The sequence below is a fragment of the Geotrypetes seraphini genome, chromosome 1 (genome assembly GCF_902459505.1).
Source record: "Geotrypetes seraphini chromosome 1, aGeoSer1.1, whole genome shotgun sequence".
NCBI classification, from domain to species: domain Eukaryota; kingdom Metazoa; phylum Chordata; class Amphibia; order Gymnophiona; family Dermophiidae; genus Geotrypetes; species Geotrypetes seraphini.
In genome coordinates this window covers 309629304-309645250 of record NC_047084.1, presented here as the reverse complement: position 1 = coordinate 309645250, position 15947 = coordinate 309629304, and the positions used below count along the sequence as shown (strand labels likewise).

Below are 15947 nucleotides of genomic sequence, written 5' to 3'. Positions count from 1 at the left end.
TGATAATTAACATTTTCTCTGCGTACAGTGTGCTTTGTGTTTTTTTTTAAATTTTATTGTTGGTAGATCATTTTGACTTGGTAATTTTAAAAGTAGCTCGCAAGCCCAAAAAGTGTGGGCACCCCTGTTCTAAACTTACCATTAAAATCCTTTGAGTCATTCTAGTGGCGGTAAATTTTCCTATTTCAAAAAAAAAAAAGCCAAGCAATGCTGCGAAAACTTCACATGCAAATGAGCTCCGCGTTGGTCCAGAGCAATTTCTTCAGATCAGTCATTGGAGAAAGCAACTGGCACATGCGTAGAATAGTCCATGGAAAGATGCATAAATGTGCGCATGTGCCAGGAAATGCTACATCGGAGGTGCGCATAAGTGTCAAATACAGGCATGCCTTATGGTTGCGCATCATCGGCGCGCATCATGAGCACACATCACATACTTCGATAGCTGGAGGGGAAGGGCGGAGAACTACCAGAAAACCACACAAATACTTTTTTTTTCTACACTGCTGCGGGACATATATACTGCCCCCATATTTTTTTGAACTTCCACTTATCATGCAGTTGGCAGCCCCAGACCTGCTGCCATATGCTTTTAATGAATGCACATGAAACGTGCCTTTAAGACATGTGCATGAGACATGCTTTTAACACATGCATGTATGGCACCCCCCCATCAAGTATGATAAATATATCAAGTTTCAAGTTTATTAAAAATTTGTTATACCCCCTAATCAGGCTTCAAGGTGGTTCTATAAAGTTACAAGGGAAACATAGCAATGAATATTAAATCAAAACATAGAACATCTGAAAACCTGGCTTTTGTCAAAAAATGTAAGTCTCCCTCCAACTTAGGAATCAAGGAAACTCTTATATCTTGGCAACCCAAGTCCTCTAAATTTTCATCACACTTCTACCTCTAACCCTCTGTTGTAGTTCCTTCCTATTTCTCCTACTGTAAACCACGTCGAGCTCTACGAACATGGAGATGATGCGGTATACAAACCTAAGGATTAGATTAGATTAGATTAGATTAGATTAGATAAACATGAAACACATAATAGAATCATTGACTGACTGGTACGAAAGGAGAAGGGGAGGAACTACAATATTTGGACAGAAAAGGACAAATGGGGAAAAACGTAAGGTAGGGAAAAAACAGAGAAACCGGCTCAAGAGCAGGTCTAAAATAGATGCAATCAGCAGCCCAGATCTGCTGGTGTACACTTTTGATACATACGCATGAAACACACCTGAGATGCACTTTTAACACACTACACTTCTCCCTCGTTATTCGCGGGGGATAGGGGCAGAGCCGGACCGCGAAAGGCGAAAAACTGCGAATATCCAGCGCTGACCCACCCCCGCCTCCACCCAGCATTCCAGCCTTACCTGGTGGTCTAGCGGGTTTTCGGGGCAGGAGCGATCTTCCTACGCTCCTGCCCCGTGCAGATCGCCAATAGGAAATGGTTGTGGGGAGTTCCTGTAGTCTCTCGAGACTACGACGGGAACTCCCCACAGCCATTTCCTATTGGCGATCTGCACGGAGCAGGAGCGTATGAAGATCGCTCCTGCCCTGAAAACCCGCTAGACCATCAGGTAAGGCTGAGATGCCAGGGGGAAGGCAAAAATATGGGTTGTTTTTTTTCCCCCTCCCCCAAAAAAATCGCGATTATGTGAAATCGTGAGTGCGGAAACCGTGAATGGGGAGGGGGAAGTGTACTGGCACCTGGTAATTTTGAAGCATTAAAGGTCAGCACTTTATTCCATACAGTACCAGGCATTGTCTGGGCATTGCCTGGAGTACTCATTTTAATATTAATGACCTTGGAGGATATTACAAAATATGGAAAAGACCGCGCAGAGTCTTTATGTGCATCAGAAGCTAAAATACTTCGACACTAAACTGGTTAGAATTGGTTTAGCGTTGATTGTTATAGGCACAGTTTTGTTTTGAAAATCAGGGCCTAAGAACTTTCTTTTCTCCTTGGAATCACTGCAACAGAAATGATAAAGCAAGGTATGTTCTAACTTTGGAAAAGTGATTTACAATGATTTGTAAACCATGCCATTAAAATAATTGCATTTGAAGATTAAAATGGCCCTTAGAGAGGGATGACATTCGACAAGAGACTTGGGATTCTCACCATTGAAGACCAAACATACCAGAGAGGCAGTAGGATTTACTACCAATTAACTAGAAAGCTAGAAAAGTATGGAGTGGTTTGAACACTTCGCTTGAGAATCAGGGAAACCTGCTTCTCCTAATGTTTGGCTATGTGACCTTGGATGAACCACTTCAAGTTTATTAGGATTTTATATACCGCCTATCAAGGTTATCCAAGCGGTTTACAATCAGGTACCCAAGCATTTTCCCTATCTGTCCCGGTGGGCTCACAATCTATCTAAAGTACCTGGGGCTATGGAGGATTAAGTGACTTGCCCAGGGTCACAAGGAGTAGCGCAGGGTTTGAACCCACATCCCCAGGGTGCTGAGGCTGTAGCTTCAACCACAGCACCACACACTCCTTTATTGTCTCAGATACAATGTAGATACAAGTCCACTTGGACAGAGAAGTAACGTGCCTAAATTGTTAACCTGCCTTAATCTCTAATTTAAAAAAGGCAGGTAAATAGATTTGATATCCAAATGCAAGAAACAAGAGTCATGGAGAAAAAGTACTTCTGCTTGAATATGCATTGTGACTAGCCAAGAATTGGTCTTAAAATGTATGTAACTTGCTACAGTTATTTCCTGAGATTAATAACCAAGGACTAGCAGTAACTTGGGTGCCCAAAAGATAATATGAGGATGAGTCACAACAGCAGTCTTGATTTTACACTTGCCCCCATTTCCACACTATCCCCGCCTACCAGAAGGAGGAGTCAGTGAGCAGTACAGCTTATGTGCGTGTGTGTGCAATCTAAGTGGGTTACATTAAAGAAATATTAAAAATCATGACATGAAATCATTAAATCATAGATTAAAATCTGAGTCCACAAAGGAGTTAACCACATAAATCTTTTCTTTCTCAAAATATAGTTCTATTTCAAAGTCTGGCCAAAGGTTATGTGGATCGGAAGCATTCTGTTACCTGACTTACACATAACAGCCGAGCATTAACAGTAATAATCAAACACAATCTAATTACTTTATCCAATTAAACAGGGCCACATAAATACAAGCTGTCCAAACAGATAACTTGTTTATATTCAGTGGTCCCACTGAAAGAAATGTATATAACATTTTGCGTAATAACTAGTTGGTTAATGCAAGTCACATTGCTTAAGGTGATTTGTATCAAATCATTTTAAATATCGATGAGTTGCTTTGCATGAATTTGCATGTCAAGCGCTTTACCTATTTCTTGGTTTGTGCTATGATAAAAATTTTGTTAGGTTTGTTGATTTGTATGTTCATTTGTTATTCATATTTTTGTTTTTGCTATTTTAGTGTTGTTTTTTTTTATAATGACATTTGCTTTGTTGTATTGAATACAAAAAAATCATTACAGCCTCCAAACACACACCTTTTACAAAACTGTGCTAGCAGCCGCCACTATGGTAACTACCCCGAAGCCAATTTAAAGTTCTTTGGGGCTTTTGCTGTGCGGCAGCTGCTAGCGCAGCTTTGTAAAACGGGAGGAAGGGGGTGGGGAATAATTTTAGTGTGGGCCATCAGTGTAGTTGCCTGCTATTATTTGGGGTTACAGCTTCCGTCTCATCACCCTGAGGTTGCAAGTTCAATCCCAGCCTGCTCCTTGTGCCTCTGGGCACTTAGGGCTCCTTTTACGAAGCCACGATAGCGGTTTAAAGAGCGTAATAGCACGTGCTAATTTTCCAGCCGCGCTATTCGCTACTGCCTCCTCTTGAGCAGGCGGTAGTTTTTCGGCTAGCGTGGGGGTTAGCGTGCGCTAAAAAGGTACGTGCGATAAAGTCACTAAAGCCCCAGGTACCACAGTTACATTGTGATCCTGCCAGGATAGATAAGGAAAAATACTCAAGAGGACCTGATTACTATTCAATGAATTGTAAACCACTTTGGGTGAATCTCTTCATGAACAAGGCAGTTAATAAATCTAAAATAATAATAATATTGGCAAAGAGGGGAGGGAGACTAATTTACTATTAACTTGCCTCCATGCCCACCCCAAGCTACTCTATGTGGACTACCACACATGTCCATTTAAGGCTAATTTATTGCTTATACAATTTATTAATTGCATTGCCAAATTAAAAATAGAGACAAAGTAGCGAACAACAACAAAATAAAATCACTAACAATAAATACTAAAAGGTCCTTTTACTAAAATGCAGTAAAATTTGGGCTTAATATTTTCTAATTTAGGCTTTTCCATGTGCTAAGTGCAGATTTAGGGCCCTTTTTACGAAGCTATAGTAGCAATTCTCTTGCAGCAAATATACCAAAGCCCATAGGAATTGCATGGGCTTTGGTGCATTTGCTACCGGGGCCTTGTAAAAGGGATCCTTAATGTGGCAATTGTGTAGAGCTTTTCCTTTTTGCAGTCCATGCACTAAAGTTCCCATTAATGTGCAGTACCTCCAAAAAATAACGTGGGAGCATTTACCACATCTCATTTAGGAGGCGATAAGTGATCCCACATTAACTCTGCATTATCCATTTGTCACTAGCAAGATAATTTGGGATTGCCTACTCTCTATCCATGACATGCCCCCTTCCAAAAAATATTTTTTAAAACTAGGTAATGTGCAGGTTAACACTCAAAAATAGGCAAAATATTGGAAAACACTTTAATGCATTGTGTGGTAGCCTGACAGCATGCACACTAACCATGCATTAAGGGCTTAACACCCTTTACTAGAGGGCCCCTAAGTAATGCTAATACAATAAATATACATATTTATATGCTAGTATCCTTCAAGCATTCTTGTACATTAACCCCAATTAGTAACAAGAAGTTCCTTTCTCGCTAGTAACATATGAGCAAATTTCTGTTAGGGTAATTTTTTTTATTCAAGGAAACAACATCCACAAGGCAGCCCTAATCATAAGGGCAAGATGAGGCCATAATCACAAGCAAGTATGAGGAAGAGCTGAAGACAAGAGAATGACACGAGGACAAATTTGTTCCCGTCCCCGCAGGAATTCAATTTCCCCGTCCCGTCCCTGCGAGTTTTGTCACCGTCACTGTCCCTGTTCCTGCCCCATTCCTGTAAGCTCTGCCTTAACCGCATAAACCTCTAGCACTTATGATTTTTAAAATGTTTGAGGCTTGTGCAGATGAGGATAGAGCTTGCAGGAATGGGGAAGGGGCAGGAAAAAAACTCACTGGGACGGGAAAATGAGTTCCCACGGGGTCGGGAAAAAAATTTGTCCCCGTGTCATTCTCTACTGAAGACTCTATTCAAGTGCTGCGTACATCTAGTAATATCACCCAGATAAGATTTTTGACCGTGCTGGGAAGAAGCTTACTATCCTGGTACATGGGGGTACCAATAACATAGGAAAGTATAAGGAGGTGGTTCCAGAAGCCAAACTTTGGCCTTTAGCTAGGCAGCTGAAATTCAGAACTTCCAGGATTAACATTCTCGGAAATACTCTATGCACAGGACCCAAGAGGCAGGCAGAGCTCCAGAGTCGCAATGCATGGATGAAATAAAAAAAAAAAAAAAGCATTGCAATCAGCTTCGGCTTTCCATCATATGAAAACCATTTCATGTATAAGTATGTATTTCAGTTTAGAGACGGTAAATATTTCTTGCTATTTCTGTATAGATTTGAATGATACTCCCTCATTAATCACACTAGCAATGTTAAGTTTTTAAAAGAGTTGGAGTCTAATGTTATTGTTTAAGATTAACAATTAGGTATGTATTGTATAATTTTTTTTTAAAGTTCTGTCAAAGTACTACACTGAAGCCCTGGGAGAAGGCCTCATGTAAGTCTTTAGTCTCAGGTTAAAATATCATGGACATAAATCCATCTATTTTTCATACTATGGCCGCTTTTATTAGTCAGTCATTTTCTATAACGCACACCCCTCTACTTTATCTATACTATAATGTATCCATTCTCAGATCCCTCGTCACCATGGGTAGAACTTTGAAAGACCATCTTATGTAAAGAAACAAGGATGCAGCTTCTTTAAGCTGTATCTGAGACATGCAACATTTCAACCCATACTCCCATGTTTTCACAGGAAGCCAGCTGTCCAAGGTATTTCCCTAAACTGTGTATATTTTGCATCGCCCATCATAGGATCAACTAGGTTATCAAGGCTGTCGTCACCTCCACTTCCAGAGGCCCCGGCCATGAAGCCATCTGGCAGAGATGCACCCAGCAAGTGCTCCAGATTCCCAGCATCACCCAACACCATGCATTGCAGGATGACTGCCTGCATCAAATGTGGATATGGATAAAAAAAATCTTACATCTTTCATTCTGCCTCAATCACTACCCTTTTCACTTAGGTATAGGGAAGTCCCAAAATATGCCCCATGCCCCTCATTTTATAAAGCTGTAGACAAATTTCAGCACCTGTAAAGCACCACCTTAATAAGACTTCCTGGCGAGTATAATGAAACGGATTCTCGCCAGTGTCTGATAAATTTATCTTGTTGCCCCTATAAAGGTCTGTACAAATATAGTAGCACAATGATGACAGATCATTCTGCCTCTTATGTACACTTCTCCCTCTGTATTCGCTGTGATAGGGGATTAGCAGAACCGCAAATAACTTTTTCATATGTTATTCGCTGTTTTCTATTAAAAACCATTGTGAATATGGTGAAACCGCGAATAACATGGTGGGAAACCTGGCCTGTTTCTGAAGGAGAGGCAAAACACGGTGAAGAAAGTCCTGGGAATCAGCGATTTTCTCTATAAACACTTGGAATCATCGATTTCTCTATGCAAGCTGATGTAATTTGGGGGGAGGAGCCAGCAAGCTAAAAAACCACGAATAATCAAAACCATGATTGCTGAAACCGCGAATATGGAGGAAGATGTATACATAGTTCAAAGAACAATCTTCCCGTTTATCTTGAGGATTCTGTTCCATAGCTTTTGACATTTATACCGCTGAGTAAGGATGAAAGGTCTTCCCAAAGGCAAACACAATAAACCCTAAGGAATAATGGTGGCTTTCTATCATTCTCATCACTTACTGCAAAACTTTGGCCAGGCGCTTACTCTCATTCCAAACCCACCCTACGGTCTCTGAAGCTGTAGTAGGGTTTCCTACCATGGTTCAGCACAAATAAAAATGAAAGGAGAGGGTACTGGGAGATTTTGTGAACTCTACACAGAGCCTGAAATATTATTGTACCTTTTGGAGGAATTTTTTGGGGGAAACAGATGTTTCAATTATGCTTTAAAGTACCTATGTCATTTATTGTATTTTTAACTATTGTAAACCGCATAGAACTTCACGGCCCTGTGGTATATAAACTGTTATTATTATTATTATTATTATTAAGCAATCATTTCCTTATAATAAGTAGATCCTAACCATGCGGAATGGAGAAAAAAGAAAGTCAAAAGTTCCAAGATATCTGGCGTTTTGGCGCCAATGTATCTGCTGAGAACATCTCTTTGGATTTTCTGGATCTTTCTCCAAAATCAATGTGAGGCTGGAAAGCAAATCGGACTACAAGTTTTCATTGATTATGTAGGAACACTGAATCTTTGATTTCTGAATGTCACTGTAAAATCTGAGGTATACACATGCTTCTTTCTACCACACAATCACAAAGCAGAACACCTTATTAGATATTAGCTTAAAAAGTGTTCATGTGTGACAACCATAATAGTGCCCAAAAAAATGAAATAAAAACAGAATTTCCATAACATAACATCATACTTATAAACCGCATAACCATAAGTTCAATGTGGTGAACAAAAGATTAAAAATAATATAACCTAAGGATGATTTTAATTAGTTTGCTAAATATTTTGAAAAAAGATGAGTTTTCAATTGAGTTCTAAAGTGCTTGTAAGAGCAAGCACTACGTAACAGTGGCCTAAATTCCCTGTCATAGAAAGCAGCCTGAAATGCTAGTGTATGTTCCAAGGATTTCTTGCTCTTACAACCTTGAACAGATGGAAAATTAAACAATGCAGGTGATTCTCTCCTATGTTTATGGAATGCTATGAGAAATCTATTGGTCATATAGCTTGGAACAATGCCATACGCAACTTTGTAACAAATACAACCCAGCTTAAACAAAACACACGCCTCCACTGGAAGCCAATGCAACTCATAATAGAAAGGAATCACATGATCATATTTCTTTAGACCATAAATTAATTTGAGCCCCGTATTTTGAATCAGTCTAAGCCTAGCCATCTCTTTCTTGGTACATGTCATTTGGCCTTCAGATAGAAAAGAATGTGCTTTGCATTGCTGTGATAACACATATGGTACATTCCCTGAGTGAAAGCTTACATAATTCTCACAGTTTGAGGGTAACTTTCTCACAAATGGATGGTACGTATCCCTAGATAGTAGATTCCAACCTGTGCCATGTCCAGTGAACATGTCATATGGTAAACTGAGACCTTGAAACACAGACTTACACTTTGTGTGATATGTTTGTATTTGCAATCACAAACTGATAAATATGTTGAGCTCAGGAAATCAATGGCCCCGCAAAATTACACAACAATACAGTGGTACCTCGGTTTATGAGTGCACCGGTTTGCGACTGTTTTGCAAGACAAGCAAAACATTCGCAAACTTGGTGCCTCGTAAACTGAGCTTGCCTTGCTGTACGAGCGCCCCCCCCCCCCCCCGCGAACCGGCACCTCCCCCCCCCCGCGATCTGGCACCCCCCACCGCCATCGGGCACCCCCCCGCCGCAACATGAGATCCCCCAACCCACCCGAACCCTCTTCTTACTTCTAGTGTAGCCTCTGCATCGGCACCGGCACCAGCATGTCCTGTGCCCGAAAATCTGCTTCCTGTGCCGGGCCTTGAGCATGCATGCATGCTCAAGGCCCGGCACAGGAAGCAGATTTTCGGGCACAGGACATGCTGGTGCCGGTGCCGATGCCAATGCGGAGGCTACACTGGAAGTAAGAAGAGGGTTCGGGTGGGTTGGGGGATCTCAGGTCGCGGCAGGGGGGGTGCCGGTGGCGGCGGGGGGTGCCCAATGGCGGCGGGGGGTGCACGATAGCGGCGGGGGGGTGCCGGATCGCGGGGGGGGGAGGGTGCCAGTTCTCAAGGGGGGCCTTCGGGGGGAGCAATGCCGGTTCTCGTGGGGGGGGGAGCAGCGCTGCTGGCCTCGGGTGGGAAAGGTGGGGGGTGGGAACATATCAAAGCAAGTTTCCCTTACTTCCTATGGGGAAACTTGCTTTGATATACGAGCATTTTGGATTACGAGCATGCTCCTGGAACGGATTATGCTCGTAATCCAAGGTACCACTGTATTTAAAAAGGTGAGCAAAAATTGTCTACCTTAGAAACCCTGAGCTGGTTTGCTTTCTAATCTAATCTTCCATTTGTTAGTCGCACGTACCTATACAGGCTCAAGGCGACAGATCAAAGAGGAAGGGGAGAGTAGTCGGGGAGGGGGACATGGAGAAACATGAGAGGGGCCTAGAAGAAGGGGGTGCTTTCTCAAGGTAATCTAGCAATGCAATCTCTTAGGGTTAAAAATGATAAATCTACTATCTTTATGGCAAGCATATCAAAACTCATTTCAAATATGTTTCATACTGCAGAAAATATAACCCACAAATTAACGAAGACTCTGAGAGCCGAACAACATTCCAGTCTTGTGACCCATTATACCATGGAAAAACACAGAGTACAACTGACAAGGTTAATGCTAACATTCATCTTAGAAATTAATCAGTATTGATGGGTGTTCACTCACTCCCGCAATACTGGTCATGTCTTTCTTTTTCTGCTGAGTGGAAAAGAGCAATTCCACTGGGGATTTAAGAAAATGAGGCTCCCTCTCAGCGTGACTCTGTGGTGAAGCTAAGGGAAAACATTGAAAATACCTTCTGCAACATGGTGGTCTTTAGGAATATCAGTTCCTCATGTTTCTGCTCAGTTACTTACCTAGAAAAGAAAGAAAACACAATATCAGAACTCCCATCCGGCACCAGATGCAGCACAATTGCAATTCTAAGAGCTACAGCACAGAGCTAGAAGCCAAGAAAAAGACCTATATCAGCTTTCTGTGAGGCTGTGCCATATTTTTCTTTGTTGCTTAAACAAACCTCCTTACAAGACAGTTTCAGTCATTGATGGAAAAAGGGAGTGAAATATTCAAAAGCATAACGAATAAGCCAGTTATAATTACCAACCAGCACCTGAATCCTTCAGAATTGCAGAACGATGATGCAGTCAAATGATGCCTAATCCAGAAGAGTAGGAATAAGACATTTTGGGCCTGATTCTATAAGTGGCACCTACCTAATCGTACCTAACTTCTAGGCACCAGCCAGTGCTATTGTCAATCAACTGCTAAGTGCCGCTTATAGATTCATTCTTAGCGGGTGCCTAGGTGTGCTTAGGCATCCCTAGGTATCCTAGAGGTAGGTGCCAGTATATTAAGCCAGGTTTTACTTGATCTAATTTACCAACACCTAAGATGTCTAATGATGCCTAAGGGGTCCTTTTATCAAGCCACACTAGCGGGGTTACCACGTCAGCCATTTCATCACGCACTAACCCCCGCGGCCAGCCCAAAAAAACCTAACGCCTGGTCAAGGCGTTAGCGCCTAGCGCGGCAGGCAGTTTAACATGCGGTATTACGCGCATTAAACCCCCCCTACCGCAGCTTGATAGAAGGACCCCTAAGTCTACCACGCATATTCTCTGCCCATAGCCACACCTGCTTTTCAAGTAGGTGTCGTTAGTCATCAGAGGGCGCCTCAACTTAGGTATCACTAGACACTGAACGGATATCTGCACGCAACCTAAAAATTAACCCCCCCCCCCCTTTTATAAAACCACGCTAGTGGTTTTTAGCGACGGTCGTAGCGGTAACAGCTCATAGGAATCCTATGAGCATTGGAGCTGTTACCGCTGTGGCCGGCGCTAAAAACCGCTACGGTTTTGTAAAAGGGGGAGGGGGTCAGTCATTTTTAAAAAATGATTTTTAAGGCCATGGTCAATTTCCATGCCATTTAACCCATTAAAAATCAATTAGGTTGCGTGCAAATTTTAGTTTGGCGTCGCTAGATATCCACGGTTAGGGCACCAGGGCAGGATTATTTCGGCGAGGGCCCCTAGGCACGCTGGGCCCCCTTTCCCGCCCCACCCGACCTCACCATGCGCCCAGGCAGAAACAGGAAGCTGTGTGAGAGGGAAGCTTTGGGTAAATAGCACCACTTGCACAATTAGAGTTCCTGTTGCCTTTCTTACCCGCGTTGCTTGCTTGTCTTACTTTCCATCGATGGGGGAGGGGCCGCGTCACCGATCGGGGGTGGGGGGCCGTGTTGCTGATCGATGCTGGATGGGCCCATCGCTGTTTGGAAAAAAACAATGTTGATGCCCTCCTTCATCGGGCCCCCCTGACAATTTCGGGCCCTAGGCACATGCCTACTTGGCTTATTGGTTAATCCTGCCCTGAGGGCACCTAGAGGCGCCTAACATAGGCACCATAATCCAGCCCTTTGTAGACAACTCCTGAACATACAGGTCAAGTCTTCTATTTTTTCATGGGTTTCAAAACATCACCATTAATGTTTCAAACTGCGTTCAAGGCCGAAATAAATCAGAGAGAAAAACCCCCCAAAACAAACCAAACTTACCCCCCTCTTTTACAAAGGTGCGCTATTCTTTATAGCGCACGCTAAATATTAGCACGCGCTAAACATGCGCTAAACGCTAATGCGTGCATGTTATCCCACGGATGCATTAGCGGTTAGTGCATGCATTGATTTAGCGCACGCTAAATGCGCGCTAAAACGCTTAGAAGATAGAAGATGACGGCAGAAAAGGGCTATAGCCCTTCAAGTCTGCCCACTCTGCTTACCCACCCCCTGTCTATGCCCTAATGACCCAATTTCCTTATCTTGACCCTCGTAGGGATCCCACATGGGTATCCCATTTATTCTTAAAGTCTGGCACGCTGTCTGCCTCGATCACCTGCACTGGAAGCTTGTTCCAATGATCAACCACTCTCTCTGTGAAGAAATACTTTCTGGTGTCACCATGAAATTTTCCACCCCTGAGTTTGAGCGGGTGCCCTCTTGTGGCCGAGGGTCCCTTGAGAAAGAAAATATCATCTTCCACTTCGACACGTCCCGTGAGGTACTTAAATGTTTCGATCATGTCTCCCCTCTCCCTATGTTCCTCAAGAGTGTAGAGCTGCAATTTGTTCAGTCTCTCTTCGTACGAGAGACCCTTGAGCCCCGAGATCATCCTGGTGGCCGTCCGCTGAACCGATTCAATTCTGCGCACATCTTTACTGTAATGTGGCCTCCAGAATTGCACACAGTACTCCAGATGAGGTCTCACCATGGCCCTGTACAACGGCATTATGACTTCAGGCTTTCGGCTGACGAAACTTCTATTGATACAACCCAATATCTGCCTTGCCTTAGATGAAGCCTTCTCCACTTGATTGGCAGTTTTCATGTCTGCACTGATGATTACTCCTAAATCTCGTTCTGCTGAAGTCCTAGTTAAAGTTTCTCCGTTCAAGAAGTACGTCCTGCATGGATTTCCGCTTCCGAGGTGCATGACCTTACATTTCTTAGCATTGAAGCCTAGCTGCCAGGTTGAGGACCAACTTTCCAATGTAAGCAGGTCCTGTGCCATATAATTCTGTAAACTTCATTCACTTACTATATTACATGGTTTGGCGTCATCGGCGAATAGTGTTATTTTACCTTAGCGCACCTTTGTACAAGAGGGCCTTACTGTATCCAGTCTTTCTTTAGAGTATGGGTTCAGTGTGCTAAAAGCGCTCCTCCCATTTCAGGTCTGCAGGAAACATTCATGGGCAGTGGCAAATTGCTTTCTTTCATGCATTTGTGGTTCATGCATTTGTGATCCAGTGTTTTCTGTCTTTCAGTTGACATTTATCTTGCTTTTCCTTCATCTGCTTCTAGTACCCCCATGACACTTCCAGTTAACTGTGTACAGCAGGGGTGTTCAACCTGCGGCCAAGGGCCGCATGCGGCCCAGTAAAGTATTTTGTGCGGCCCCGGTCAAGGGCGATGCAGTGTTTTCCTCTGCTGCCCCTCGGTGTTTACCGTCTTGCCGGCTCCTTCCTCTATCTTGCTGCAGCATTTGCGTGTTTGTGTGGCCCCAGAAACATTTTTTTCGGTCAATGCAGCCCAGGGAAGCCAAAAGGTACAGCCATCAATAAAGCAGATTCCTATGAGCATAGGAACTTGTACCGCCATGGCCAGCGATAAAAAATGCTAATATAGCTTCATAAAAAGGGGGGGGGGGGGGGAGATAGTTTGTTATTTATATTCTGATTTTATTCAAAGCAGATTACAATATTACATACATCATTAAAACACAATGCAAGTTTAACGTCATTCAAACATCACATTCATTCAAACATTTATGTTATCTGATAAAAGATGGCATTTCAAAAAACGTTTCTTTTTTAATAGGTCTTTCTACTGCCAAAGGGGCACAGAAAAATCATGCCATTCTTCTTGGACATGTAACATAATGCAACATAAAATTGGATTTCTAGACCGAATAACCTCGGTCACAAGGGGGCACCCGCTCAAACTCAGAGGAGGGAAATTTAGTGGTGACATCAGGAAGTATTTCTTCACAGAAAGGGTGGTAGATCACTGGAACAAACTTACGGTGCAGGTGATCAAGGCCACCAGTGTGCTCGACTTTAAGAATAAATGGGACATCCACGTGGGATCCCTACGGCGGTCGAGTTAAGGAACTAGGTCATTAGCACTCAGACTTAATAGGGTGGGTAAATGGAGTGGGCAGACTTGATGGGCTGTAGCCCTTTTCTGCCGTCATCTTTCTATGTTTCTATGTTTCTAACCTTAAAGTTCAACGCGGTTTACAAAAAAATAAGGCCCCCTTTTTAGCGCGTCCATTAGCTATAATGGATGCATTAGTGTTTAGCGCGTGCTTAAACAGCTAGCACACCTTAGTAAAAGGGATCTAATCAGCTAAGAATTTTGAGAAAAGATAAGTTTTAGCTGTTTTTTGAAATGTACATAAGAATGAGATGTGAATAGCAGGTGTCGAAAGTCTTTATCGTAGAAAGCTGCCTGAAATGAGAGCATGATCATGATATTTCTTACTTTTACAACCCTTGACGGAGGGAAATATGAAAAGGACATGAGATCTGCTACTATTTCTTTGAGAAGCTATTGCGAAGATATCGACTAAGTAGAGTTGAACCTGACCAAAGGCAACTTTATAATATATTCAGCCTAATTTAAAGATTATACGAGCCTCCACGGGGAGCCAGTACAACTCCCAATGGAAATATCTACGCTGACAATGAGAGTCGATGAAACGACAAAGCGTAGTACTCCTAGACTCTGAGACCTTTTCCTGCAGAAAACAGTAAATAGTATGACTGATAACAATTGGTAGGAGCAATACTGATTATGGACCCCTTCATGTAAGTGGATTATTGATACTTTGTGTATATTGTTTTCTACACCACTCAGAGTTTCCTTGAAGAAGTTCGACCATATAACCCCCTTCCATGGGGAGTTGTACTGGCTCCCCGTGGAGGCTCGTAAAATCTTTAAATTAGGCTGTATATATTATAAAGTTGCCTTCGGTCAGGCTCAACTCTTCAAGCCATAGATAAGTCTTACCGCAGTGTTATGAATAAGTCTCAATCTGGCCATATTTTTCTTGGTACTAATAAGATAAACGATGCTACAATAGTCCAGTCGGCTTAGTAATATTGGCTGGACCAAGATTCTGAATGCAGAAATTTCAAAGTATGATCTAATGGTATGTAACTTCCATGGCGTGTGGTACCCCCTTTTGGGCCACAGCATCAATCTGATTCTTCATGGTTAGAGAACATATTTCATCTGACACAAATCTTTCTGCTGCCAAAAGAACACTGAAAGTTTATTCCACTTTGTTGGTCCTGCACATGAAAATACTCTTCCTTACTATTTCTAATGTGATGGGGAGCTGAAACAGACTCCCAAAAATAGCACCTGTACCTTTTCCCCTCCCTCATATCCCTCAGAAAGACGGGCTGAAAAACTTAGCTTCCCATATTGCATAGCCTGGCCCAATTCAAACAGGACTGCAACTAGGGGAAGAAAATCAGGACTGAACTAAGAAACAAGGAAGCACTGGATAGCCCCAAAACAGTATGTTTGGGAAGTACCACCAGAACCAAAACCAGCCAATTCTGTTCCATGTTTTGAGGTTCTCCCTTGGAACTAAGCTTGAGGAGATTTTAAGAGCTCACAGCTGATAAGAGTAGGGGCTGAGAAAGAAAGGCAGCCTAGTCACAACAAAGGAGCTCATCCTTGAGGAACCCATGAGCATTTTACTCACAGGTAAACTGGGACCCGGTTAATAATGAAGCTAAACTGTAAGTTTTTAAGGGGAATTCCTAAAACCCTTGTGGATGAAACCCCTGAGGGAGAAAGGAATGGAAAGGGGTGCAAGGCTGAGCATAGAAGAGTGGAAACCCATCTACCCACAGAAGAAAGAAGCTGATTTTATTTAGAGACTTTTTCCTCACTAGTTTACTTTAAAGGTACAAAACTGAAGGTGCTGAAGGCTCTAGAGAATTCCAGGAGTAAACCTGTCTGGGTTATACCATTAAAGATTGAGAAGTTTATACCCCATTATAAGAGAGGAGTTTTCACAAGACTACCAGCTAAACTGTAATATTTCAGACTTATTTTTATTTATTTGGAGCCTGGAACTTGCCTTCATGGAATTAAGGACAGTGATTTGGGCAATCCTGGAGACAAGTGAGAAGACCGCTGCTGTTTAATGTATTTATTAATGACCTGGAAATGGGGA

The 15947-nt window shown here is 42.6% G+C and overlaps 1 protein-coding gene across 2 annotated transcripts in view; it reads right to left on the bottom strand.

Annotated features, from left to right (window-relative positions):
* ANK2 (ankyrin 2) overlaps positions 1 to 15947 on the bottom strand; it is a 958369-nt gene that overhangs the window by 758338 nt on the left and 184084 nt on the right. Inside the window, exon 1 of one of the 2 annotated variants that reach the window (XM_033955893.1) lies at positions 9989 to 10043. The exons of the other annotated variant lie outside the window; for it this stretch is intronic. Coding sequence (XP_033811784.1) covers positions 9989 to 10000 — 12 coding nt within the window. The 5' untranslated portion in view covers positions 10001 to 10043. Of the gene's footprint in view, positions 1 to 9988; positions 10044 to 15947 lie in introns of those variants that run through there. 2 annotated transcript variants of the gene reach the window in all.